At 41.9% G+C, this 24,932-nt stretch overlaps 1 protein-coding gene across 1 annotated transcript in view; it reads right to left on the bottom strand.

Moving 5' to 3' along the window:
• Positions 1-747: 747 nt before the first annotated feature.
• Positions 748-24,932, bottom strand: part of gse1b (Gse1 coiled-coil protein b) — a 182,426-nt gene continuing 158,241 nt past the window's right edge. Inside the window, exons 4-17 of the mRNA XM_008405919.3 lie at positions 20,509-20,717; positions 14,668-14,834; positions 14,174-14,374; positions 12,627-12,794; positions 12,144-12,508; positions 10,600-10,930; positions 8,684-9,327; positions 7,730-7,842; positions 7,364-7,634; positions 6,328-6,441; positions 5,752-6,126; positions 4,993-5,337; positions 4,427-4,530; positions 748-4,097 (exon numbers count right to left, since the gene is read on the bottom strand). Coding sequence (XP_008404141.2) covers positions 3,957-4,097; positions 4,427-4,530; positions 4,993-5,337; positions 5,752-6,126; positions 6,328-6,441; positions 7,364-7,634; positions 7,730-7,842; positions 8,684-9,327; positions 10,600-10,930; positions 12,144-12,508; positions 12,627-12,794; positions 14,174-14,374; positions 14,668-14,834; positions 20,509-20,717 — 3,548 coding nt within the window. The 3' untranslated portion in view covers positions 748-3,956. The remainder of the gene's footprint in view (positions 4,098-4,426; positions 4,531-4,992; positions 5,338-5,751; positions 6,127-6,327; positions 6,442-7,363; positions 7,635-7,729; positions 7,843-8,683; positions 9,328-10,599; positions 10,931-12,143; positions 12,509-12,626; positions 12,795-14,173; positions 14,375-14,667; positions 14,835-20,508; positions 20,718-24,932) is intronic.

The raw sequence follows: 24,932 nt of genomic DNA on the forward strand, positions 1-24,932 counted from the left end.
TACAAGCCATTGGGACTCCTGATAGCCTCTGGTCATGATTTAACAATATCAAAGAGACTGACATCCATGGGAAAGACCTAAGGTCAAAGCCTCTGCGGACAATCTTGATTCCCATGAATTTGGGGAAAAATATTCTGTGGTCTGTTCAGACAAAAGTGGAGCAGTGTGGAAGATGTGGGCCACTGGACATCTGACAAAGAACTAACAGCGTTTCAGCCAAACTGTATCAGTCAAACGTGGTGGTAGAACGATGGTCCGGGTCGGTTTTCCTGCTTCATGACTGGGCTGACTTGCCATGATATGACCATGAATTCTGGTAGAGAAGCACAAGCCAAAATCATTTGGGTTACGTTGCAGGACAATTCACGTTTTGGTGTGGCCTAGTCAAAGTCTGCATTCTAATGCAACTGAAATGCCGTACATGAATAAAGTGTGAAAAGAAGAGTAGAAGTAAATGCGGGTGCAAGGCTGGCTCAACTAAAGTTGTGGCAATTAGCTAATCATGGGCTCAGGCTGGCTTGGGTAGCTTTACCTCAATAAACTCATTTGAAAATTGCTTTTTCATATTCTTTTGCTCAGGCTTTGTGTGACATTTAAATTATTTTAAGGTGGGGCAAATAATTTAAAAGCTGTAAGAGAAATCTCTTACCAGAGTTTCATAAGCATAAAGTTTCCTTACTGGGATCTGGGAATCCGTTCAGTTTTCCATTCCTCAGGGAATTCCCGCCCAAGACAAACAATAACGCATTTTAATGTTGGACATTTTTGAAGTATTTTATTTTCTTTTTTGTCAGAAATCACAGCCATATATTCATAAATACCTAATTACTACATTCAACAAAGAATATATTACATTACGATGAATTTAAACAAGTACATTAATAAAAAAAAAACAAAAGAAAAACAAAAAACAAAACAGGATTTCACAGCATCTAGACATCCTCCACTGAGTAACAGGGCTATTGCATGGGTGTGCGTGGGTTGGAGATGGAGACCCTGGGAGGCTGAGTAAGAGCCTCATCTTACTGCACCTTCCTCCCCAGCTAATTGGCAGCTTACCTCAGCTTGCATGCGTCCTCATTTGCTGATAGGCTGCACGGGTGGCTCTTTGCTGCTGTGGAAAAGTAACAGACTGCACTTTTTAATTCTCATCTAGTTTAGGCCTCGCTCATTAAAAATAAAACAAACAAATAAAAAACAAACACACAATCAGTTTTGAATGAAGTGATTTGTGATCAGATAAATTTATTTAATGTCACGTCTAAGACTTATTTTCAAGGTGTGACGTACTGCAGACATTTTGATGTAAAGTCCGATTGCTAATGTTCCAGCGTGTGGACTGCAATTCTTTCACATGCTCCCAAATTACTGAGGCACTTGGAAGTGATATAGGGTTCGTGTGGCATAATTGTGCTTCAGTCTTAGTCAAAATTCCCCTTTTAGTACATCTAAAATTCTTTTTTTTTTTTTGAAAGGCTTCATATGTTTTTACATCAACACCTTAAAAACGACAGTCATGTCAGTGATGCCTCCAGGGTTTCAGATGGCACATTCAGCCCTGAAACTCAGGCTGAATGATTCTGATGGTGAAAGTAGTCGGTGAACTACTGGACAGATTTCAGGGCAGAGGAGAGGTTGTAAACATATATGCAATATAAAAAGGAAAAAAAAAAAAAAAACCTTTGTAATCAGGTCCAGCTTAATTACATGTGTGATTTTGTGGCTGATATTTAGAACATAATGATGACAGCGTTGGGCAGCATTGGGATCCTTCAAAAAAAAAAAAAAGGTCAAGAGAAATGGAAGATTCTTGATGGAAAGTTTGGCTCTCCAATTACAACTTTAATCAAAGTCAAGATTGTAAAATCCTTCTTTTTTTTTTTTGGCACCGTGTCCTTTAATGGCTGTTTGATAAGGGCTTAATTTTGTAAGGTGTAATTATTAAAGTGGCTTCAAAGCCGTCTTAAAAACTAAAGGAGTCAATATTTTAAGTATTAAGAAGCAGTTTCATCTGCTGGCTGCTTATGAGACTCTATATAAACTGTAAAGGTGCATCTCAAAAAATTTAGACCACCACCGAAAAGTTTATTTCTGTAATTCATTTAAAAAGCTAGCAAGAATAGCAATGGCACCCCAGTGATGATTTAGGGTGCTATGGCATCTGCTGGTGTTGGTCTGTTTTTTTTCTTTTCTTCCATGTCCAAAGTCAGCATCTACCATGAAATTTTAGAGCACTTTATGTTTAGCTTTATGGAGATGCTGATTTCATCTTCCAGCAGGACTACATGCACTGAGTAAAGTACCTTTATCTGCCCAAGGACTACTACTGTGATTCAATGAGCAGCAAACTAGAATGAACTTAAATCCGACAGGGAATATTTGAAGTATTGTCAAGAGGAAGATGGGAGACCCAACAACTCACACCAGCTGACGGCACCTATCAAAGCAAACCTGAGCACCTCATCAGAACCAGAGGCTCCATGTCACGCTGCCCTGACACAGTGATTCACGCAAAAGGAGCCCTGACCAAGTTTTGAGTGCAGATACTGTACTGTAGAATAAAATAGCTTTTTATGTCTGTTTTTAAAATCTTTTTAATTAGCTGGAAGCCATAATCAACATTAACCAAAAAATATTTCATTGAAATAGATCACTCTACATGTAATAATCTCTAAAATATGACTTTTGCCTTTGTGAATTGAATAACTGAATTAAATTAAATTCTCCAGGATATTTTTAAAGTGTTGAGATGCACCTGCACATCACTGTAAGTCTGAGTTATGGGTGAAGATATGACTAACTAGTCATGCCAGCAGCAGTGAAGCATAGCAGAGGAGGAGGGGGAAGCACAGGCATGTTGCTGTGCAGCACGGGGGGCAGCGTGTCTCTGGATCCCTGAGCCAGCTTTGCTGAGCTCAGAGGCCAGATGAGGTGGGGCTGTGGCTGGGTCTCAGCTGCTCTGAGTCCGGACAGGAAGAACGCAGGAGCGCGTCCTGCTTTCACTCCATCTGTGAAACATCTCAGAGTGAGCTTTTTCTGACCAGCAGCAGCAAAAAAAGACAAGAAAAAAACCCCAACAAAACAAAACAAACACTAAAAGCAAGGCTTTTTTTAACCCCCCCTCCCAAAAAAAGCATAAACATATAAAAATGGCAGGCTTTTCTTTTAAAAGAACAATGATTAAAGTAATAAAAACATACAAAATTCATTTAAGTCTTCATATTATGTACAATACAAGGCTAAAGCACCCTTTAAAATTCTTATTTTCAAACTTTCTATTTTGAAATAAAACATTTCCTTAATTCTTTTCAAAAAAATGTACATTTTCTAAGGTTTTCCCTAATTTGAATAGTTCTTTGTTGTAACACAGTACCAACAGGTAGTTCTTCAGCTTTTATTAAGTGCATTTCCAGTTCAAAAGCTCACGTGGCCGTTGTGGTAAAAATCTGTCCCAACTGGCCGGAAGCCTTCGTTTGGAGATTTGGAGCTTTCAAGTCTTGTGATGAAACCCCTCGAGGGGCAAAGGGGGGCAAGCTGCTCCTTCATTGGCAGGATTGTCTGTGTGGCTGTGGTGGTGAGGGATGCAGGAACTAAACAGCAGAGCAGCAGGAGCTAAAGATTGTGACTAGCAGGTATTTGCTTGTAACTGTGTGTTGATCTTCAGGTTCTCCTGCCTCGCTGATCTCTGGGTTGGCTACATTGGCACGCATCAGTGGCTTTTGGAGCAGTCCCTGGCAAGCCACACTCCAAAGACTAACTGTCCTTCAATGAATGGTCCTGTCTCTTGTGCATTCACCTGTTTATTCATTCACTCAAGCCGTTTAATTCACTAATCTTATCTAGCCAGCCACGTTCCCCTCCATGAAAGCCACGAGGACGAGGCCGTGAAAAAATAAACTCTAAGTCTGAAGGGGAGGCGGCCGGGAGCGGGGGGTCTTCAGGTTGGCGTGTCGGGGTCACCTTGGAGGGTATCCTTTGTAATGGCTGCCTCTCGGCCAGTGTGTCTGCGGGAGTGTCAGACACTTCCTGAAGTGCTCCAGCTCTGCTTGTAGCTTCTCCCGCTCCACTGCCAGCTTCTGTCTCTGTGACATCAGCTCCTGAGAAACAGAGGAGGAGTCAAGTGTTACAAAGGACGTAGATAAGGAGCAACTGAAAGTCACTCATTCATGTCTATAAGACATTACTGAATAAAAGGATTGGTTTTTTTCAAGCAGCTCTATAGGTTTATGTAAAAAAGAAAAATTGTATCCTTATATGACTCTGGGTCAGTAACCCTTCATAACCAATTTTTACCCCCATTGTGTACTTTCTGACATCTAAACTAACATTTTGTACTATATTAGTTTACTTGAGCTAATATAGTAGGGGTATACAGTAGACCCCGGGCATTATCACAATGTTCTGTGTGTGTGTGTCTGTGTCTTACCGCCATGCTGTGAGACAGCTGCTCAGCAGTCAGACTGAGGTTGTAGTTCTGAGCTTCTAGTCTTCGACACTGGCTCTGTAATACTTGTCTCTCCAAAGTTTGCTCTGTCAGATAAAGCAGGATGTGGAGAAAGAAACAGATAATGGCGTTACAGTTAGAAGTTAAGAAAAAGTTAAGGGCAGAGAAAAGTTTGCCATGTTCAGCTGTAGGTGCAAGTCTTCCTATTTCAAGGTGACAGGAACTATGAGAATGTGTCAGCTACACACCTGAAGAGTAAATACCTCCCTCTAGTGGCAGAGGAATGCTACAACAACATATGTTGACAGAACATATATTTTTATTTAATTTCTAGAATTTTTGATATATTAACAGTAAGCTGAACTCTAAATTTATAACTTTTAACCAGTTTATGTCTGGTCTCTGACAAAATACCACAATGTACTCTAATTAGCGATATAAAAGGCATTTAATTGACTGATTTTAAAAGTTGAAAACTGTTCATCTACAAGAGTTGTGCGATTTTAAGTCACCAGTATCATCACTGTATATGTTATGGTGCTGCTTACCTTCAACATATTCCTGATATGCTTCAAATATAGATTCGATTCCCTGCCACTTGGACACTGGAGCCTCCTCTTCCTCCTCCTCATCTTCCTCTTCTGAGTCATCTGGACCAGACAGGTCCTCCCTAATCACTGCTGCCTCCTTGTGGAGGGGCAATGGAAAGTGCTGTCCATTGGACTGAGGGTGGGAGAGGGAGTGGGAAAGGGGCAGGGGAAATGGTGGTGCATTCGAGTGAGGCTGGGAAAGTGGCTGAGGCGGACGGCTAGGGGCGTTCTGAAGCTCGGGAATGTTATAGTGGACCGAGGACTCCTGGAGGTGAGATGAATCCGACACATTTGCTGCCACTCCTGAAGATTAAAATAAAACGGGAGACAAAAATACAGTTAATGAGTAATTTCCATTAAGATTTTTTTTTTCTTTATTTCCACAGGGTAACTCATGTTGTAGTAATTTTACAGTATTTCTAACAAATTATGCAGATTTACAAATGTATCTCTTTTTTCTTTACATCAAACAACACCACATCTTTTCTGTATATACAAATCTTTTTGTTTTGAGCTGCAAGCGAGAGCACATCTAATCACTTACATTTAGTACTAAAAATATTGGATTTCTTGCACAAAATAGATGTTCATATTTTAGCTTCCAGATGAATTAAGTGTTCAGTGATTGAAGTGACCATTGCACGTGTAATTAAGCCTCAGACTTTTACTGAACTGACATTGTGCATTGAAATTACTTTCACACACAAAGCTTGTTACCTTTGTGTTTCTGCAGAGCTTTTTGAGTGGACTGAAGAACAGATTCATGGAACTGCTGGGCGAATTCCTCCGGGGTGAAGCTGTCCCAGGGTTTTGTGCGGCCATTGACGCTGTGAAGTCCCTCTTTAGCCTGCATGGGGAGCGGCGGCCGTAAGCTGTTGAGCAAGCTGGAGTTCCTCTTCGGGACGGGTCCCTCAACGGGCCCCCGGGCCTTATCTGGATAGACAGCTGGAGAGGGGGGCGCCTTTGGCCGTAAGGTATCCCCAACGGGTTTTGGATGACCATTGGGGGATGCTGGGCAATGTGACGGAGGACTATGCTGTCTGACATTATGGTGGTCTTCAGATTCAGAAGAGTGCTGAGTAAATGCTGGATCTGCAATTGTTTCAGCAAATGTTATCATGATGAGGTCTAGATCCACATTATCACTCCTGTGGCTCCGCACTCAAACAACTACTGTACAAGAATACGCCACGTTTACAGCTATTCAAATATGTAGAAAAAAAGTTTAGGAAAGGCCTTTTAAATACTTAAGTGATGAAAAAGTGAGTGATTATTCAGTGACAGGCGTCTTACCAGAAACATGTGCTGGAGGGCTCTTGCACAGTGGATGAGGTGCATGTCTGATTGTATCCAAGGTCACACTTTTTTCTTTAATGGCTTGAAGCAGTTCCACCACTCTTTCATTGTCTACGAGAAAACAGTTTAACATTACTCATGTCTGTGATGTTCATTTACCATTACTGATACATTATAGTTAGTCTGCCTAATCTGCGACTCTACAGATTCAGCCTGAACTCCCAGTTCAGACATGTACACCGTCTTTGACAAAACCATTTAAGCTTTTAAAGACATCTTGGACACAGTTTAAAAAAAATGCAAGGTTTTGACGATAATTCTTCATTTAAATGCTGAGGAACAATTAAGGAAAAGCTGATAAATAAAGGGCTTAGAGAATTCTAATTCTTCAAACGTGTGTGCGCAAACTGCTTTGCCAAGTCCTCCCATCTAACTGGGGCAAAGTAAAAGTTAGTCATAGTGCACACACTGCTCAATACACGCTGCATATAATGTAGGGATATGTAGTTGACATCATTTTTTGACCCTTTTATAATTTCCTTTGAGGCTTGAGTCAGCATGTTCATGGGAGTGGAGTGCAAATAAGCCCAGCAGAGCTCATCTGAAGTGAAGCATCAGCAGGCTGCAGAACAGACTGCAACTGACTTCTGCTTTTTAAGATCCAAATGGGCATCATTCTGCTGAAATGAGGTGCCCAAGACAAAACAAAAGAAACTGATGTAGATCTTTTTAACTCAGACTAATGAGTCAAGTTTTTTGTTCTTGTTTTTAACTCTAAAATAACAATTTCGGAAAATATATAAAAGCACAGTGAAAACAAAACAGGCCGGGTTTACCTGACCATTTTAAGATGACTTTTTAAAAAATAAATTGCACAAATTTATTTAGTTTTTGTCATGATTTTGTCTAACAATTTTTAGAAGGACAAATGAAAAAAAAAATCATGCTATTCTATTTTATACTTATTGAAGTCATTTTTAATAATAAAGTAACTAAAAAGAGTTGTACAACTGTCCCTCCTCCACAGACTGACCTTTTCTCTCCTGCACGGTGACATGAGAGAGTTTGAACATGGTGAGAAATCGCTTTTTGTCCTCCAATTCTGGTGCTCGGTCCATTTCCTCCGGAGTGAAGCGTGTGCTGAGCTGAGCAGGAGGGGGTGGGGGCGTGCGCTTGGACTGTGAAGCAGGAGGTGAAGGGCTGCGTTCCCTGAGCATTCTCCTCCTTTTCCTTCTCTTTTGCTGCACAAGCTCATCACGCCGGCTCACGGTGGTCAGGCTGAACATGGTCAGAAACTCTAATTTCTGCATGGAAGCAAATCAGTAAAACGTGCTTAGCTTTGTACTATGATCACTTGTGTTGTCATTTGCCAGGTTAAAGAGCAGAGAGCATATTTTACCTCTGTGGAGTCATCTAGTTTCAGTGGGGGCTGCTCTGCTACCCTCCTGAGATGGGCTCTCACCTCCTCCTCATCACTCTCATCATATGAGTCATCCAGCTCATAGTAGTAACCTGTGGAAACAGTGTCACAATATTTTACTGCCTCTTGTAAAAATGTCAGACTATGAGATGTGACGTAGGGGAGACTGGGGCAAGTTGAGTCAAAAGGGTAAGCAAAGCGACCCCTTGTTGCTAGGAAACGGTAAAATAAAACAGATCATGTGACCAAATAGTTGAGTCTGTGAAGTTAGGAACCACAATTGTTAGACTTTACCAAAAAAATTTAAAACATTTAGTGTATCATATGTTCCATAAGAATTGTGTTTAGAATATAATACATATTTTAAAATGTGTCTTACTACAACATGAAGTCATAAACTAAAGATAAAAGTGTAGCATTTTAGCTGTAGGCAGAAAAAGTTGAAATGGTGGCTTTGGGGTAAGTTGAGCCAGTGGAAGAAATTCTGGAACAAGGATTCTGTTCTAGCACTTTTTTTCTAACTGTTAAAGTTTGCTTCCAAAGCCCAATAAAACATTTTTACCTTATCAGTAATTTGCAACAACAACAAAAAAGTTATTGAACCCGATGAATTGTGTATAACAAATAAAATGCGCAGGAGCGGAAAGACAGACTTATTTATGGTAGGAGGAGATGCATGATTGGTGGGGATGAGTTGATGGGAGGATGAGTGTGTGTGTTTATGCTGTGCCATGAGATAACTTTATTGGACATGCTATGTTATCGAAATGGCCATCTGTACATTCATTCTGATAGCTTGAAGGGATGCACAATATAAGTAAGTTAGCGATCAAACTGATGTTGCCTTGATGTAGTGATCCTAAATATGAAAAACGGCTCATCTTATCCCAGTCTCTTCTACTTCCAAACAGGAAGTATTCCTGTGATGAATACCTTTCTCTCTGGCCTCCCTTCTCCTCTTCTCCTCCAGGTCCAGCTTACTGACAGGCCTTCGGTGCTGATGCAGGAACTCATCATAGATCAGCGCCGTGTCTGGGCCCGGCCCCTGCGCGGTTAGCGGTCCGATCCCAGCTCCTGCCGTCATTCCGAGACTTTGTCCATGCCTGCTGTGCACTGGATGTCCCTGCAGGTTCTTCAGTCCAGCATGGATTTTTAAGCTTCCCTCCATTTCGTACTGACTTGGCAAAGACATGGACGCCCTCTGCTGGCTGAGGAAGGACTGGGTGGATTTCTCCAGATCAGCAAGGAAGGTTCCGTGCTCAGAGAGCACTAGGGGAGTTCTGTGAGGTGGGTATTTCTCAATCACCGCCATGTCTCTCCTTCGAGTTCCGTCTTCATATTTCGAGGGCCCCTGGGGGCCCCGACTGAGCTCAAAGTGGCCCATCCCTGAGGGCTCGTGGCTACGTCTGGATTCTGAGGCAGTTTCTATAAGAGAGGCGGGGTTCCACAGGGTGGTTGGAGGTGGCGGGTGGTGTTCACGTGGGGGCTGTGGAGGTTTGGGCGAGATGAGGGGTGGAGGGGCGCCTAAGTGGGGGTGATGTTCTCTGCTTCCTGGCTCGTGGTGGTTTTGCATGGACCTGCAGGCAGGAAATTTTAAGATGTTAAATGCATAAATAAAACTCAATTTCTCTCCCCAAAAAAAAAAAAAAGTATTTCCTATCAAACACACAGAACAGAGACACACAGCAGAGCCCATGTGCTGTGCCTGCTTCCTCTCAGCCCTGTCAGTGTGTCTGCACTGCAGCGTTATCAAACCCAGACAGAGTAGCCCTGAGCAGAGTGAGGATGTGGCCAAGGCACACACTTTCCTCCCAACACACAGGCTGCTTTTTTTATCTGTTAGGCCTTTGTAGTGAGGCATGCACAGCAGAGAGCTGTGTATGAAAGAAGAGGCCAGTGGAAAAGTCCTCCTGATGAGGTGCCAGAAAAGAAAACATCAACACATGAATGGTAAAACAAATTAATTTTATAAACAACAAACAAATTATAACAGTACTAAAAACTGTTATAGAGTTGCTAAATTAATGGTAACAGGCAAGAAGGAAGAACAGTTGACTGATGGACATTTCTTTATTCCCAAATATATTTCCAAATGAAAATGTGGAAGTATTACACACACTGCATGACTAGTTTAATTATCTATACACGCTGTTTGGGTGTATGTGAATAAGCAAACTGCGTCTTATCTGCAATCTGCAGCCTTTGAGCTGTGATTATGTGATTACACTGAAGGGTTACTGATAGCGTGTGTGTGTGTGTGTGTGTGTGTGCGTGCGTGCGTGTGCATGTGTCTCTCCACTCCTGCCAGCATTAACCACAACCCTTACCTCTGAATCACGAGCAACACAAACACAGCCACCCTCACAATGAGAGGTAGGTACCAGGCTAATCCTGTGTATGGTTGAGAGGATTAGGCCTTTGTGTGTGTCCAAGTCGTCTGACTCCCTGCATGTTTGAAACCCTTATCAATTCCTGCTCATAAACAGGAGTTATAAGGATTCAATGTTACTACCGTCATCAGTAGTAGTCTTTTCTTCGTTGCAACACTAGAAGGAAGTCTAAAGGGAAGTAGAGCAGATGTCATGTTCCAGAAATGGTTCATCTTTTTCCTGGAACTGCCTAAGCCAAACTCAATGCCAGCCTGGATTTAGAACTGCAGAACACAGCAATCACTGTCCCGACAGGCTGACAGAAGTGAACAAAAATCTCACTATTTGTGCGTTTTGTTGCAACAGATCCCAGAACGCTTTGTTTTCATCAGATAAGAGGAAAAAAAAAACAATTGTGCAATCACCGAAAGAAATCATGAAGGCACTGCCACGGCACGTGGCTGGAGAGTGTTAGCTCACCTGTGAGAGTCTGTCCTGTGATCCGGTACGTCAGCGGGCCGGCTCAGGTCCAGATGCTGCTCCAGAACCTGCTGGCGGAATTCAGACACCTGGGACTGGCGATCCTCTTTCTCCTGCCTCAGCCTGCGTTGCCGTGCCAACCATCTCTCCTCCTCGTTGGCCCTCTGCGTGATCAATGAGGCGGCGAGTCCCGTGCCCACAGCGCCAGAGCCCATGTAGAGGGCATGGTTGGAGATCAGACTGGAAACGTGATGATGGGGTTGGACCATTGATGGGTGGATTCCAGGCGGTACTGGTTTGGGAGCTGGAAGAGCAGGCTCTTTGGCTTTCTCTGCAGCAAAGACAGCAAGAATAATTTTTTATACATTTATATAAAAATGTAAATATGTACAAATAGCAACTACTTAATAATCTCTTTTAGTTCAATTCATAAAGTAAGGTGTCATGTCTTAATAAAGTGTGCTTTGCTCATAACATCAGGTAAATGCTACACTGTCATGATCTTTTATCATTAGTGAACAATATATTTTATCATATTTTGCTAGCTTGTCACTTCAGCATGCATCTCATTTGCATAGTTGATGTGTTTTGTTTTTTTGCAACACATGCAAAATTAAAATAAAGATTAAAACTGTTGAAGCAAAATCAATATAATCATCAGGCCACTTTAAAGACTTGCAGGTTACATATTTGTTCTCACTAATTTGAAGAACCTATGTCTGCTTAAGCAAACATTTAAAATAAGCAATTTTATTTTGTGCACCGGATAAAAATAGGTATTTGACTGAAATTAGTCATCTAGTGAGAATAACCCGAAACAGTTGATGCAATTGTTCCAACTATTTTTACTCCTTAGTTCAACTCCCTACAACTCAGTTTAATTTATGTAGAAGTAAATTACAAATGTAATCTGAAAACAAATAAATCCAATTTATATCAAGCTCCATGAATCCAAATTCAGTATAAATGAATCTGATTCATTTCACCAAACCTATTTATATAGTAAGGTACAAAGTGTTATGATCATACATACCCAACATTAAGTAAGACAAGCCGATTGTGCTTAGCTGAGGACTTTTCTAAAATCTTTCATCCAGAGGATATGGCGAGAGAAACAACTTACATTTAAAGCAAAAAAAACAAAACAAAAACAAACATCTGCTGCTACCATGAGAGCAACAATAAATGCTTCATTCAAACTGTGATTTAGTACAGTCCTAGTGCTATGTTCCATATTGTAACTGATGTATGAAGTGGCCTACTCAATGTGTTTTGTTTTTAAAACTATATTTTTTGCTTGTGAGATCCTGACTATTCAGTAATAAATCCATACAAAATAAGAATTTATTAAAATAAGTTTTTTTTTTTAACTTTCTTCCTCACTGTAAACGATAAGCCCATCTGTAAACTGGTTTTGTCCAGAGGTCAGCATATCCATTTGTTTTCAGAAAATATTGAGCATAAGTTTGATCTAAGCTGTTTCAGTGTTTATAAGCAACGTGACTGCAGCTCTTGGAGGCGACATGGGGAGCACGGACACATACCAGCCCGGTTAGGGGTCAGCCTCTCAGGTTTGCTTCGCTCCTCCTGTCCTCTCATGGAGTGGAGCTCCGCCAGATAGTGGTTCTCCATGGCCTTGGATGCCTGCAGCTCCTTCTCTCTTAGAGCTCTCTCCTTCTGCCTCTCCAGCTCTTTCTCCCTCTCTTTTTCCTTCTCGCGCTCTCTCTCACGCTCCCGTTCCCGTTCCCGTTCGCGCTCCCTTTCCCTCTCGAGCTCCTTCTCCCGTTCCCGTTCGCGTTCCCTCTCGCGCTCCTTCTCCCGCTCAGCCTCGCGCTCTCTTTCTTTTTCACGTTCGCGCTCTCGTTCGCGTTCCCTCTCACGCTGTCGCAGCTCATCTTCCAGCTGGAGTCTGGAAAAACAAATTGCACAAGGAAACAAAACAATGTCAGCAAAATTAGAAGAAGACAACACGTAATTGCGACACACTGCTGAGATATGCTCTATGCATTTACCAAGGGGGACTTTACCTCTCAGACTGCAGTGCTGATAATGAAGGGTGTGCAAAATCTCCAGGGTAGCGGACGCCTGGTAGGTGCATGTGAACAGCAGAAGGATGGAGGGGGGTTAAAGCTCCCCCTGCTGGCAGTGGATAGAAAGGTGACCTTAAAGCAGAGAGGCAGAACGGGTCATCCATCCTGGGATACGAGGATTACAAGAAAAAAAAAAGGAGAAGAAAAAGAACGTCAGTCAGTCTCCTCATGTGACAGTGCAGCTTTTACTTTCATTAACCTGTCTGCCTCCCTCTCCCAAAGAAGCGACATCCCTGGGTCTTCCATCTTTTCCAGGAGGCAGCAGTATCTGTCAGCTAAGCTCCATCACCACACAGGAACCATGAAAAGACAGCGCTGGATGTTGATGCACAGCTTATGTGTACGTGTGTGACATCCACAGCCCACCCCTCATTAAATCCATTATGGAGGAGTGTGTGTGATGGGTACTGCAGTCCTATGATGTTAGATGACAGACTAGGGGCATGTAGCCAGTGAGAGAGCCTAAAGCAAGAGAAGTCCTTCTCAGCATGCACACAATCATGAGGGAAATGCATTTAAAAGTGTTGCTGCACAAGATTTGGAAAAAATGCACAATTACAACATTTTATATAAAGATTGCGATGATGACATGCGTTGCAATTCGCCAGTTTTTTTCTCCACTGTTCTGTTTCATTTCTGTAATCAAAATGTTTCCATAGCTTTTCCAGAGATTTAGCATCTCACATACTAAAGTTTATATCAGGTATGGGCACCAAAGGAAGAGGGACCATTCAACTAGACAAACATGCTGCTGGGTGACAGAGTGTGAATGCACTGAACTCTAAATGTGATCCTCAGAAATGGATTCAGGCAGTCTTTGGGAATATTGGACATGCTTCATTGCACTGATTACAGTGATTTTATATACTGGGCAGCTTTCTTTTAAATAGAAATTCATTTAGAAATTTCAAATAAAATATTTAAGAAAAATTAAAACCTTGTTCAAAAAAAAAAACAACAAAAAAACAATTATATTTATGGTGACATTACTTTAATACAAACCTTCAAGCATACATTGGTAGTAAAACAACTCTAAAACTATTCATGTTTTAATGTTGCTTATGGCATCTGGGTAAAGAAAATATCTAAATCCAATGCCCACAGTCTTAATTGACATCTTCCTTCACTCTAAGTGCATTTTGGTAATGCAGACCCAGAAATATTCAACACCATCCTTTTAGCATCAGCTTATCCAGTGAAGGCGAGTATATCTATCATTTTGAACTCTGAACCTGTACCACCTCAGTACAAGAATGGAGTTTTTCAGTCTTTACTTGCTAGTTTGCCTGACTAAATGCAGCAGTTTGTGTTCAAGTTTAATGCAGCTTGCATTACCACTGCCACCGAATATGCAGGCTCATAATTTGCCACACCGAGAATCATACGCGTGTGCACCAACACACACATATTGATTAATAATTTTGCACAATTAATAATCCGAGAGAAACCGCAAAGTCAACAAAAGGATTAAATAAGATTCTTACCTGTACGGCGTGAAGGAGGGGTGGGGCAGGTAGCTTGGGTGGTAGTAGGCGGCTGCAGCCGCTGCTGCTGCAGGGTCCAGGCCAAGGGGCAGAGACTGCATCCTGAGGGAATCCTCGGCTGTGGCGTAGGGCCGAAAACTCCGGAGGTACTCCTCTGGTACAGCACCAGGGGGCACCGCATTAGGCAACTGTCTGGGCAGGCTGGAGGGGGCGGGTGGAGAAGCGAGGCACAGCAGGAAAATATAGTTGGCTTTATTTTCTCCGTTTATAATTGTGTAAATTCATCAGAATTCAATAAGAAACGACATGAACTAATTGCTTTCAGCACTAATGTCAAAAAGATGAATGTGTGCTGTAGTTGCTTATTCCAGAGAGTCTGAAATCAGAAACGCTATTGATCACAACATCCAAGTGAGCGGCTACTTCCTGTAGTAAAGCTAAACACAGATTTAGTGATTTGATAAAGGTGAGAAAAAATATTATTTTTTGCTTACTTAAGGGGCGGAAACCGTGAATCCTGCATGACAGCACCAGGGGTGAGACCAAAGGCATAGGGGTTTCCCAGGAGGTGAGCAGGGACCGAGGGGCCACCTTTTTCCTGGGAGAAGGTCCCCTCCGCAGCCAGACGTTCCCTGCTGGCCCCACGGGGCCCCGAGTCAGCCTGCAGAGATACAGGGAAAGAATCTTGGTCATTGTTCGCTGGGACCTGTGACCGTCACGGTTGTCACAGCTCATGGAAGCAGCCATTTGAGAGGGGAGATAGAAGAAATAATAGGCCTGTTTGTGGAGTGGTAGCCTCCCTCACCCAGTCTGCTTACCTCAGGCACTTTTAGAACATTTCTTACACAGCACCCTCTGTTAAAAAACAGACGGCTTAACATTTCTAACAGGAAATGTAAAAGAGTAGAAGCAAGAGGACAGAGGCAAAGAAAAGAAGAGCTTTTTTCACTAAATGTAAACAAGAGCTGACATCCGTATGATCGACGAGAACGGTGATGTTGCAAATGATCATGACTCTGATCCGAGATAAAGAGAGTAAGAGTCTGTGGTTGTATCCAAAACAAAGTCCAAAAAGCTTCATCCCTATGCCTCTGCTCCTGTTTCTTTCTTCTTTTCCTTCACCTCCATCCCTTCTTCCTTTCCTTTTGGCAGCAAGCGCTTCTTCAATCCCACAACAAACACACACCAACACTCAGCGAGCGCACACACCGTTTCAGAGCTACAAAAGACATCCCGCTGAGGGAGTGGGAGTGCGTTTTCTGAAGCTTTGGTTTTCCTCGGCCTACAAACGCAAGAGCAGAGGAGAGATTTTTACACTCCTGAGTTATACAAAGAAATTGCTCAAAGGAGGAAGTACTGTCAAGGTTTTCCTGGGAAAGAAGGAGCATTTATCAGACATCTCGCAAAACCAGACTTAAGATTGGCAAGAGAACAAGTAGGAGGAGAAAGAGGGGAGACAGGGAAAAACAAGATGAGGCCATAAAGACAGTGAGCAGGAGGAGTTGGCAGTTCTTGAACCCACTAAATTAACCTCTGGGTTCCCTGGGAGTAGAAGACCTTACAGCAGTACCGCCGCCTCTCTCACCACTGCCTCTGATAAAACAAATCCCATTTACTGAACCATTAACTCCACAGCTACTGACCCAGGCTGACACTGATGCACCAACATCCAATCTTAAATGCCTCTAATGGTCAGACTCCTAACATGACCCTTTGTTTAAACCCCCTCTCGCACTTTCCAGTAGTCTAATGCAGCTATTTACTCCAAGCAGTTTGCTGCGCTCCACTAAACAACGTGGTACTTTATTCCCCCCCAAAGCAAGCACAGTCTCCTCGACCCCAGCCCAATCCCTTTTAAAGCTTTATGAGCAGTGAGAGAAGGTGGACGTCCGGCGAGGGCCTCAGCAGCCATGTGGAAAAGAGGGATAGTGATGTCAAAATATGTCGCTATCAGCAGTTTATGGATACTTCCTCCAGTCCTAAAATATTCAGATTTATTTTGTGTCTGAAGAAGCAGATAAATACAACAAACTTGACAAAAATGGAAAACACCCAATATTTTCGGATGTGGCAAAAGTTTCAGTTCTTCTTCAATTGTTGATTCAATCATGTCAAAAGATTAAAACAGTTTGTATCGTATAACTTGCCAGTTACAAAGTTTGATTAAATATGGCAATATTTTTGGATGCCAATTTGTCCTTTCTTATGAATGGACTATTAAAAGGCAATTATTTTTCCCCAGTTTGATAAACATCAAGATCTGTGTAAGCCAGATTTTGTTAGCTATAACAGAGTGCAAATATCATGACGACTACTTTGCACCCTTATCAACAATGAGCAGAACATCGATGTTTTACTCTACACTGGTTCACCAAAAGAATGATCAGACAGTAGACGATTACATGGACATGCATAAAACATTTAGGAGTAGTTAGAGAAGAAGTGAACTGAGTTAGAACATGACTCTGCAAACCACAAAACAGTAAGTGCACAAAAAGTCACTCAACTTTATGCCATGATCAATGAGAAGTTCAAAAGTAAATCATTCCTTTTCCATTTGTGTTATAAACCAAAATTTGCACCTTGAATTATGCAATAATGCACAGTGCTTCCCTCTACTTTTAGCACTGAAGTTATGGTTTCAAAACCATAAACATTTGTGGTTTAAAAGTACTGGAAAATAGCATTTTAATGCGTGGCAACAGAAATTACAGAGTCTCCCAAATATCACATCCAATCACTCACTTGCAATTGTAATAATGCACACACTCGGGTAGAAGTAATGACTGCAAATCAATATATTGGGAAGCTTTATGCATTAGTAAATATGTCAGAATATTTTGCAGCAGCAGGAACAATTTTTAAACTTAAATATGTTGATTATACATTTTTCTTTATTGGTATGTCCTGTAAAACATTCCGTCTTTCTCAAGGTTATCAACGTGTAAGAGTTACATACTGACCCATACCTAATGGACTGTGCCTTGCAAACAAGTTGCAATTCATCGATCTGGATGAGTTGATAAGTTTTTTTTTCTTTTACATCACTGGTACTATGATGCAAATTTATGTTGAGGAAACATCTACCCATATATGACATTACCTTTTATTTTTGCCTTATTCTCGTCACATATACACTATTTATTAAGCTGCTGCACTTTGAATCCGCCTAAATCCCAGATGATAGCAAACATGAATTGACACCATACATCCCACTGCTGATGAAGCCATTTTGTAGATGACCTCACACTGTCTGTTAACCAGCAATTGGTATGAAAAAGTTGAACCGTGTTCCGCATCAGGCACTATGAGTGCGTCACAGAGGCATCTTTTCACCACCACAGCTGTGATGCAATTACTGTGAATTGGTCCAATCTCCAGACACAAATTGCCACTGAAATCGAATCAACTGTTCCTTTTCAACTATTTTCACACAAATCTTATAAGAAGATGGAACAGCAATAATTAAGCTGTTGTCGCTGCATATTAGCTGGTTCGATTTCTTGTTTTACAACCTATCGGGCCACTAAAAGTGAGCCAATCAATCGTACACGGAAGATAAAAACAAAATGTGATATTACAAGAAAGCATTTGTTATAAGATTTCCTCAATATGACAGCGTTTAAGAACATCTTTTGAAAAATCTTAACACAATGCTAAATGTTTTAAAAAGAGAACATACAATCCTCCTGCTGTAAAAAGAACATTAATTATAGTATTATTTATAATAAAATGGCATTACCTTGTTAATTATCTGGGCTATGTGCAGCTAGCCTACCTGCAGTTTTATGTTAATTAGAGTGATGGGTGTCATTTATCTCACACTCCGTCTTTTTTGCAATGGAAAATACTTTTCAAGCAGACAAATGTGTCTTGTTTATAAACAGAGGAAATGTTTAAGAACCTTTTCTCACCCAGTTGATTGGCAGTGCACAGCAACAGGTGGGGGCATGAAGCACTGCTTTAAATAAATACATTTTAATTCAGTTTCTTTGTAATGCACTAATTCACTGCAAAGTAGTTTTAAAGCACTTAATTAAAGCAGTCAAGGGTTTCTATTATGGTCATTAGTAAAACTTTGTTTAAGAAACACTAGGAAACTACATCAAGTCACTATCTTTGCAGGAATTCCTCTTGCAGGAATGTGGAGACAGCAAACATTGAGGCAATCCTTCATACTGAGCATTCATCAGCATTTCTCTATACTTTGTACACACATCCACTTTAAACACTGACCAATGCCTCGTTATAATATCTCCTTAAAACACAGCTTTGAGACTCTGTTCATCTCCGTTTCCTGACCTTGGTCCTTGGGATTCTGCGGTATGTATGTAGATGCACAGTCAGAAGGGTATGCAAAGGCGTAGGTGTAACAGGTCAGACCTTTGGTAAGGCCCACAGCACTTAGTCACTCAGGCACCTACACTCACTTCCAACCAGTCACACCATTTGAGTTCTTCCTTATTGAAAATGCAATCTTTACCAGTAGCTTGTCACTTTGCACACACTAACAAACACAAGCACTCACACTACAAAGACACATCCATTAACAACCATCTTCCTCTGTGCAATCTAGGCCCCTGTAACCCTCCGCTAGGGTGGGAGACCCCGCGCATTGTAGAGTGCTCGTTTATGCCTCTCAGATGGAGCCATGAATCCAAATTGCCAATTATAAAGCAATTACAGGCAGCAGCGGGAGCAGACTCCCGCAGTCATTAAAGCAAAATGCCAACGCACCAAGGCCTCCCTACTTCACTGCGCTGCCTGTCACCCCCACCTCTGAAAGACAGACTCATATCTCAGCATGAGATTCTAAAATACCCTTCTAATGCACAAAGGAGGACACAAACATTTTTGCCCACAGAAAAAAAAAAAAAAAAATGTTTATCAGACACTTTACAAGGGATGCAGAAAACAAACTTGTGCTTCTGAATGAAACCATTTCGTCTTTTTGTAACCATAGAGAGCTACCCTGTATTAAAAAAGCCTGATACACCATCTTTGTGAAAAAATATTTTCGTGATGTGTGCTTTTATAGTCCTGAGGTTTGCTTAATGGTTGCAGCAGAAATGTCGTAGATGCGATGATGCTGGCTTTCACGATGCATCTCCCCTGCTGTTCAACCCCAACCTTTGACCCCTTAGCCTAACCTCTTGCCACCATCACCTCCCTTAACCTCTTCATTCTTTGGCAACGTGGCCTTCAACTGCTTTTGGGGATAGCGCAAACCCAGTGACCTGACCTCTTCGGTTTCAGTGTGACCTCGTAGATATACAATCACAGCAGCCATGCAAAAGCACACATATGTGCATTCGCTTAGGAAACATAAGCGGTGCACACACTAAGGTATGGCGGGGGCTTTTTATGATATATTTTTTCCTACTGCTATGTGAAGCTGCTTTGTTGCAAGAATGGCAAATATTATGAATTTTTTTCCTGAGGACAGCTTCATTCATCCGGTCCCTCCTTGCACTGGCTGACCCTTGAACTGCAGTCAGGTCATTTTGACAAAGCTGTGGTTGCAGATTGCGAGGTTCAGGGGGGTATTCAGAGGAGAGGACAATGGCCCAAACAACATCGCACATTGTTGTTAACTGACCTCTTTGCCCAACGCTAACTGTCCCTCTTCTGTCTATCCCCAGGGAATCATCCAAATGTCTCAGAGAATTTCCGCATGTTGTTGAGTGCTGTTCATGACCGTGCACTTGGCCTTAACCATTAGCCTCGAGCTGAGATAAGAAGCCTTAAAGTACAGCCATAATCCATAATCCACTTCTTATCAAAGCAAGCAGCTCTCCCACTTTCTCTCTCTTCCACAACGCTACTTAAGAGCGTGCGTCGGGTTGATGGCGCTGAGGATCCTTTTGACTGCCGAGGGTTAGGTTGGAGGACTACCAGTCTTAACCCCAAGACCAGGGAGAGACTGATCCGAGGACAGACTGGGAGTGGGCACAGAGAGGCACAGATGTTGGCTGCCATTATTGCCGTCACCTCGCTGTCCCAGTGGCAGCTGCCATTGTTTAATGTATGGAGCCAGTGAGTTGGTGGAGCTACACTCATAGACCTGCCAGCTATGTCACAGACACATATGTCAAGTATATACTGACACATCATGAGCTGCATGCTGCAAGAAAATCCACTGAAGCCTGAAAAGTCCATCTGGTGTGCTTAGATTGTGCTTGAAGGCAAGATGAACAATGAGAAGATTTGAACACAACAGTAAGAATCAGGGAAAAAAAGGCATTTGAAGCAAGCAACAGCAACTAAATATGTGGGGGGAAAAAAAACCTATACACTCAATGTCAGCGTGAAAGGCTTTTTAAATGTTAATTTACCTGACGGCCCTCGTTCCTCCACAGGCCGTTGCTTGTTTTTGTAGGAGCTATGGTGACTACAGGCGGAGTGTTTGGCACACTGTGACCTGCTGGGGGAACCAGCACAGGTCCTGGACCAAGAGGACCTCTCTTGGGTGTACTGACTGGAGAGCTGTGGTTGGTGGCTGGAGAGGAGACTGGAGATGACTCACTGCTGATGGAGGATGCAGCTGAAGAAAAATAAACACAAAACAAATAAAGTCAGAAAAATATCACCTGCTGAGAAAGATTTTTTTCTAAGAAGAAAAACAAGGGGGGGGGGGGAAGCCAGATGTAACACTTGAAACAAGTTGCACTCTGACATGAAATTTATCATAAATAAATCCATATGACATATTTTGTTCGAACTTTTTATGACAGACAGACACAGCGGGATGAATAATGAAGAGGAAGGAAATTGATGCATAGTTTTACATTGTTTTTAAAAATTTAAATAGAAAATGATACGTGTATCATTTACGTGTGATATGCGTATGCATTCAGCCTCAATGAGTCAATACTATTCACCAGGCCAGTTTCAGATCTGCCTCCCACCCACCTTTCACTGCAGTTGCAGCAGGAAGTCATTTGGGGAACATCTGTACCAGCTTTGCACATTTATAGGCAGACATGTTTACTCTACTTTCCAAAATAACTCAGGGTGACTCAGATTGGCTGGAGAATGTCTAAGTAGAAATTTTCAAGTCTTGAAAATTTTCAAGTCTCAAATTTTCAAATCCCACAAATTCTCAATGGGATTTTGGTTCTGATTTCACTAGTTTAACACATGAATATGCTTTGATCCGAATTCTTCCATTGCAGCTCTAGTTGTATGTTTACTGTTTAGCTGGATGATCATTTTCATCCCAGTGGCAAATATTTTGAAGCCTCTTAACTGTTTTTTTTAATTGTCAGCAAATGTCCCATCAACTCTCAACTGCTTCCTTTTCTCTGCTGAAGAACAGCATCCACCGATGTTACGATCACCCCGTTTTATTATTTGCATGTGGGCCAAAAAGTTAAACTTTGGTCTCATTTGACCAGAGCATCTTCTTCTATACTGTGTGCCCTACATAGTTTATGACAAATTTTGTACGAGACTATAGCTTTTGTTCAACAATGTCTTTTTCTTTAAAGTCTGCCATAAAGTGCACAACTAACACTTGTCCTTGTCCTATCAAAAGATTCTCCCATCAGAGCAGTGGATCTCTGGAAATTCTCCAGACACCCTGGGCCTCTTGGTTTCTGTTCTGATTAATGCTATCCTTGCCCAGCCTTGAAGGGTTAGCAGTTGCACAATATTCTTTCTATTTCTGCATGATGGATTGAACTGTTAGATGTTCAAAACTTGGGATACTGTTTTGTAACCAAAACCTGCCTTTAATTTGATCACAACTTAACCCAATAATGTTAGTTCAGAAATGTTCTCTAGCAAACCTCTGAGGCCTTCATAGAATTACTGTATTTATACAGAGGCTAAATTAAACACAGTTAGACCAACTGTTTACTACTTAAATAATATCTAAAGGTAGTTGGAACACATATGCAGGTCAAAAAGTTCAAATGTTGTATCTTAAAAAATGTTGAAAAGCATGTATGCCTTGTCTTCCACTTCACAATTATGAGATCGCTTGGGAGTGACATAAAACCTAATTTTAAATGCAATATTTTGCTTGCAATTTTACCAAGGGATGCTATATATTATTTTGCAAGGGATGCTATATTTTTTTCAAGTTGGATGGGCATGTTTGATTCAGTTTAATTGGTCAAGATTTGCAGGACATAATAAGAACACACTGAATGGATGTCAACACAAGTACTGTATTTATATGCACATATGTGCTTACAGGCACATATGTGCCTACGACCCGTTCCCTCCTTTCCTCCATACATACACATGCACAGCAGGTGGTGAAAAGCTAGTCCAATGAGCTCCTCTGCTGTGATGTAGCTGTGCCACATTAACAAAGCCCTCCAGGGAAACCCTGTAGCGCGGGGTCACGGACTGGTCACATGCCTCACTTTCAGCACATCTCGCTTTCTCTCTCCCTGGCTACAAAACCTCCAATATGATGCCCCCATGTTCACATGCCTTTGTTTAGACTTTCATCTTCCTAACCATAACAACCTTAACCTCCGCCCCGGTAGCCTTCTGTTGCTCCCAACAACATCCTCTTTCTACTGTTCCTATCCTTCTATCTTCCTTTATTGATGTTCCTGTCTTCCCGCTTTTTTTTTTTTACTGATAAGCTGTCTTTGTTCTTCTTCTACAAGCCTCTCTCCCCTTCTTATGACAGTGCAGTGTGCTGTATATCACCAACTCTCAGAGGAAGTACAGCATTACACAGTCAAACTGGGTCACAACCCTCTCAGTGGGACGGCGCTGCCGAAAGGACAATGAGAGATGAGAGCGTTGGCGCGCAGGTAGCACGTTTTCATGCAACAGTGTGCTTATTTTTGAATTTGTAAGGAGCAGAAACCCCGGGTCGGTTTCTGGTCTGCCTTCTATCCAAATTTCTTCTCTGCTTTGGTTTCCATGGTAACATAACCATAACAACAGACGTCGTCATTTCACGGTAGGGGCCGTGAAGACATGGGGGGAAAATTTTACTATTGAAGGGATCAATGATAGCATTGAGGTGATTTCTAACTTAAAAAAAAAAAGAAAAGAAAAAAAAATCTGTGTGTGAGTGGTGGAGCGGCAGGACTGGCAGGGGACAGCATGAAAAAAGACGTGTGATGAAGAGATGGTAGTGACATGTGTGGAGAGACATGAAAATGAAAAAGGATGGGAGATTGGGAGTGATTAGTTTAAAAAAAAGAGAAAGGTAAGAGACGGGAGAGGAAAGCAGAGATAAGGGGTGCAGATGTGTGAGTGGTGGATGGGGTTGGGATGGGGGCAGTCATATCTTGTCTGCACAATAGCAATTAGTGGCCTAATCCTCCCCCCCTCACCACCTCACCTCAGAGAGCCATTACTCTCCCCTACAAGACTAGGCCAATCAATAGCAGCCCACTCAGCCTGGGGAACAGAGCTACACTTAATACAGCTCTAGTGTCACAGCCTATTCTGTCATCACACACACATGCACACTCGCAACATGCATACACAAGGATGGGGAAGCAAATAAAGCCAGAGAGGGGGGAGTTGGAGAGAGGTGGAGAGGTGGTGGTTGGGGGTGATCACAGTGATACTCTACTGCTAAGCAACAGAGCTGCACTACATCTACCCCCACCTCCGCCTGATGCCCCCCTCCATCTCCTTGTCCTCTTCATCGTGGAGGCAGTACAAACCAAAGAAGAGGCAGGGCAGACTAAATAATTAAGAGCAGGAAGGGGAGCAGGTAAGGGAAGGGTGGAAATAAAAGAGGCAAGAGCCTTCAACCAACAGCTTCAATCTCCTCTTGCAGCTTGGAGAATCTGCGTACACTTCAAAGCGTCCTTCCTGAATGGGCAGACGCATTATACACTGAGAGGAAAAACACAAACACACCAACAGCTATTATTCTTTTATCATTTCCACCTCCTCCTTTTGAACAGCACCCCTACACACCACCTCTTCATACCCCCTACTTCATTTCCCTTCTGTTCAGACACGGAGCTTGCCAACCAGACGAAGATCTGTCAGCCTTAAAGCTCAATTAAAAAATATGTATATGCAATAAATTACTATTCATTGAGATTTTTGTTAAACTGGTTCCATTACAGCATTAATTTGCAGTCAGAGCCTTACCAAAAGGATCCACACATCTTGAACTGTCACATTTTGTCACTTAACAGCCAGAAGTGTAATTTTATTGCAGTTTAATATACTTGTGAACCACGTTGATGTGAAAGGATGAGGACAAATGGTTTAAAGATTACTTTACAGATAAAGGTCACAAATATTATCACATATGTATTCAGCTCCCTGATTTAATGCAGTCCAAAATCTAAGTTTTGCTCCATTTAGTACTGCAAGGGTTTTTACCAGTACTGTAGATCTAAAGACTGAAATTATTGCTCATTTTACTTAGCAAATCAGCTCAAGTTCAGTCAGATGGACATTATCTACTAGTCTACCAATTCCAGCTTTTCTATTTCTGCTAAAAAGAAGCATCACTAAAGTATGTTGATACCTTTTCCACTTTATTTTTTAACCGTGCACAAAGTTCTCTTTCTACTCATCCTTAGTGGCCAGATTTGTGGAATCCATCTTTAATAGTTGTCCAGTCAACATATTCTGTCTGAGCCATGGATCTCTGCAGAGTGTCCTTCCAGAGTCTATACTGCTCCTCTGAATAATTCTCTCCCTTTCCACCTAGCTTAGGTGGATTCATGGCTTGGTATGTTTGCAGTTATGCTATATTCATATTTTCTGTATGTGTTAAGGGTGAGATATTATTCTTGACCAACTGTGGTCCTCT

The sequence above is a fragment of the Poecilia reticulata genome, chromosome 3 (assembly GCF_904066995.2).
Source record: "Poecilia reticulata chromosome 3, P_reticulata-male-v2, whole genome shotgun sequence".
Lineage (NCBI taxonomy): Eukaryota > Metazoa > Chordata > Actinopteri > Cyprinodontiformes > Poeciliidae > Poecilia > Poecilia reticulata.